The 1401-nt window shown below is 36.5% G+C and overlaps 1 protein-coding gene across 1 annotated transcript in view; it reads right to left on the bottom strand.

Moving 5' to 3' along the window:
* The window catches only part of LOC107102638 (zinc finger protein 36, C3H1 type-like 2-B), a 2715-nt gene extending 1476 nt beyond the window's left edge, over positions 1-1239 (bottom strand). The window contains exon 1 of the mRNA XM_015402022.1: positions 1234-1239. Within this exon, the coding sequence (XP_015257508.1) occupies positions 1234-1239 (6 nt within the window). The remainder of the gene's footprint in view (positions 1-1233) is intronic.
* Between the last annotated feature and the right edge of the window lie 162 nt (positions 1240-1401).

Here is a 1401-nt window from a genome sequence, read left to right as displayed (position 1 = left end):
AAAGGTTTCATTTCAATGCTGCTCAACAGATTTAAAAAGGTTTCATTTCAATGCTGCTCAACAGATTTAACATATTAGGCTAAAAATTCAACAATTTATTGCCTTTTATCCAACAATCAGTTCATCTCAAATTTGACGCTTTCCTTCTTGAAACAAAAACATGAAGCATATAGATCTGCTAAATAGCTGCCATTAGAGCGTGGATGTTTATATACGCACACAAAGTTTAATCTGAAACGTAGCTTTCATTGTAGTTTTTGGTTTAATAATTCAATTTCAGAGAAAGTCTTTATGGTTGCAACTTTGCTCCATATTTTCTCCATTTTAAATGAGGTGCAGTTAAATCCTCAAGCACCAAACGATAACCTTGATAAAAAGACTTAATTTCCTTAATATATTTAATCAAATTCATCTTCTAGTTCCTTCTGCTTCTTAACTACAGATTTAATTTGTCCGTTATCAAAAATCAGGCTGTTTCGTCCACAATCTCATTTCATTCGTATACAAAAAGGAAACTATACAGACGCTTCTAATAAGGGACCTGCCTTCTATGGAGAGAAATTTGTACCAAATATTGAACACTTTTAAAAAGTAGAAATACAGAACTTCGAAAAATTTTTCAAAGAAACTGGTTGAGTATTTTATCCATATGCAGTGTGCAAATATATATGCAAATGTGACAAGTGGATTTCTCCTTATGGGAGCAATAAAGTCTCATAATTGCCAAAATCTAGTTTGTAAAGTTCAGTTTGCCCCCATCCCCCCCCCCCAAAAAAGTTTAATTTTCAAACATAGTGAACCAAAACCTTTACAGAGAGAAAAAAAAAATTCTCAGGAATATTGGAACAATTCTCTCTCCATAGATTTGCCACTAATTTCTCCAGTGTTCATCAAGCAGTTCATCCAACATGCAGCTTTAGAGAAGCTGAACTATATTTGCTCTTACCTCAAACATGTCTGCAGACTGGGAGCGACGTGAGGTTGATTGGTGACACCACTTCACTGCAGGTGATCAGCTTGCAAACACCTGAAGGACAAACACCCTGCTGCTGGTTTTACCTTTTTTTGTTTTTCTTTATTTTTTTCACAGCAGCATGAAGACTTGGACGACTTTGGTCACAAGCAAAGAACTCAGCGCCTGAGTTTGTCTTTTAAACCGGAGCTCAGCTCCTGCCTTCATGCAGAATGAACATCAGGTGTGCTGAAGTCCAGCAGCCAATGGGATCCCCTCACCTTCATTACCACGGACCAATCAAATCACACCTTTCACTGCAGCCATAGGAAGTTTACAGAGTTCAGGAGGAAACAGGATGAAAGAAGTAAAAGATATTAGAAGCTTTGGTTGGACTGTGCAGGAAAAAATAACAGAATTCAAAATAGATCAGATTAGTATAAGCCAAA

The sequence above is a fragment of the Cyprinodon variegatus genome, unplaced genomic scaffold (assembly GCF_000732505.1).
Source record: "Cyprinodon variegatus isolate N-32 unplaced genomic scaffold, C_variegatus-1.0 Scaffold1287, whole genome shotgun sequence".
In the NCBI taxonomy this organism is placed as follows: Eukaryota; Metazoa; Chordata; class Actinopteri; order Cyprinodontiformes; family Cyprinodontidae; genus Cyprinodon; species Cyprinodon variegatus.
This window is presented reverse-complemented; position numbering and strand designations above follow the sequence as displayed.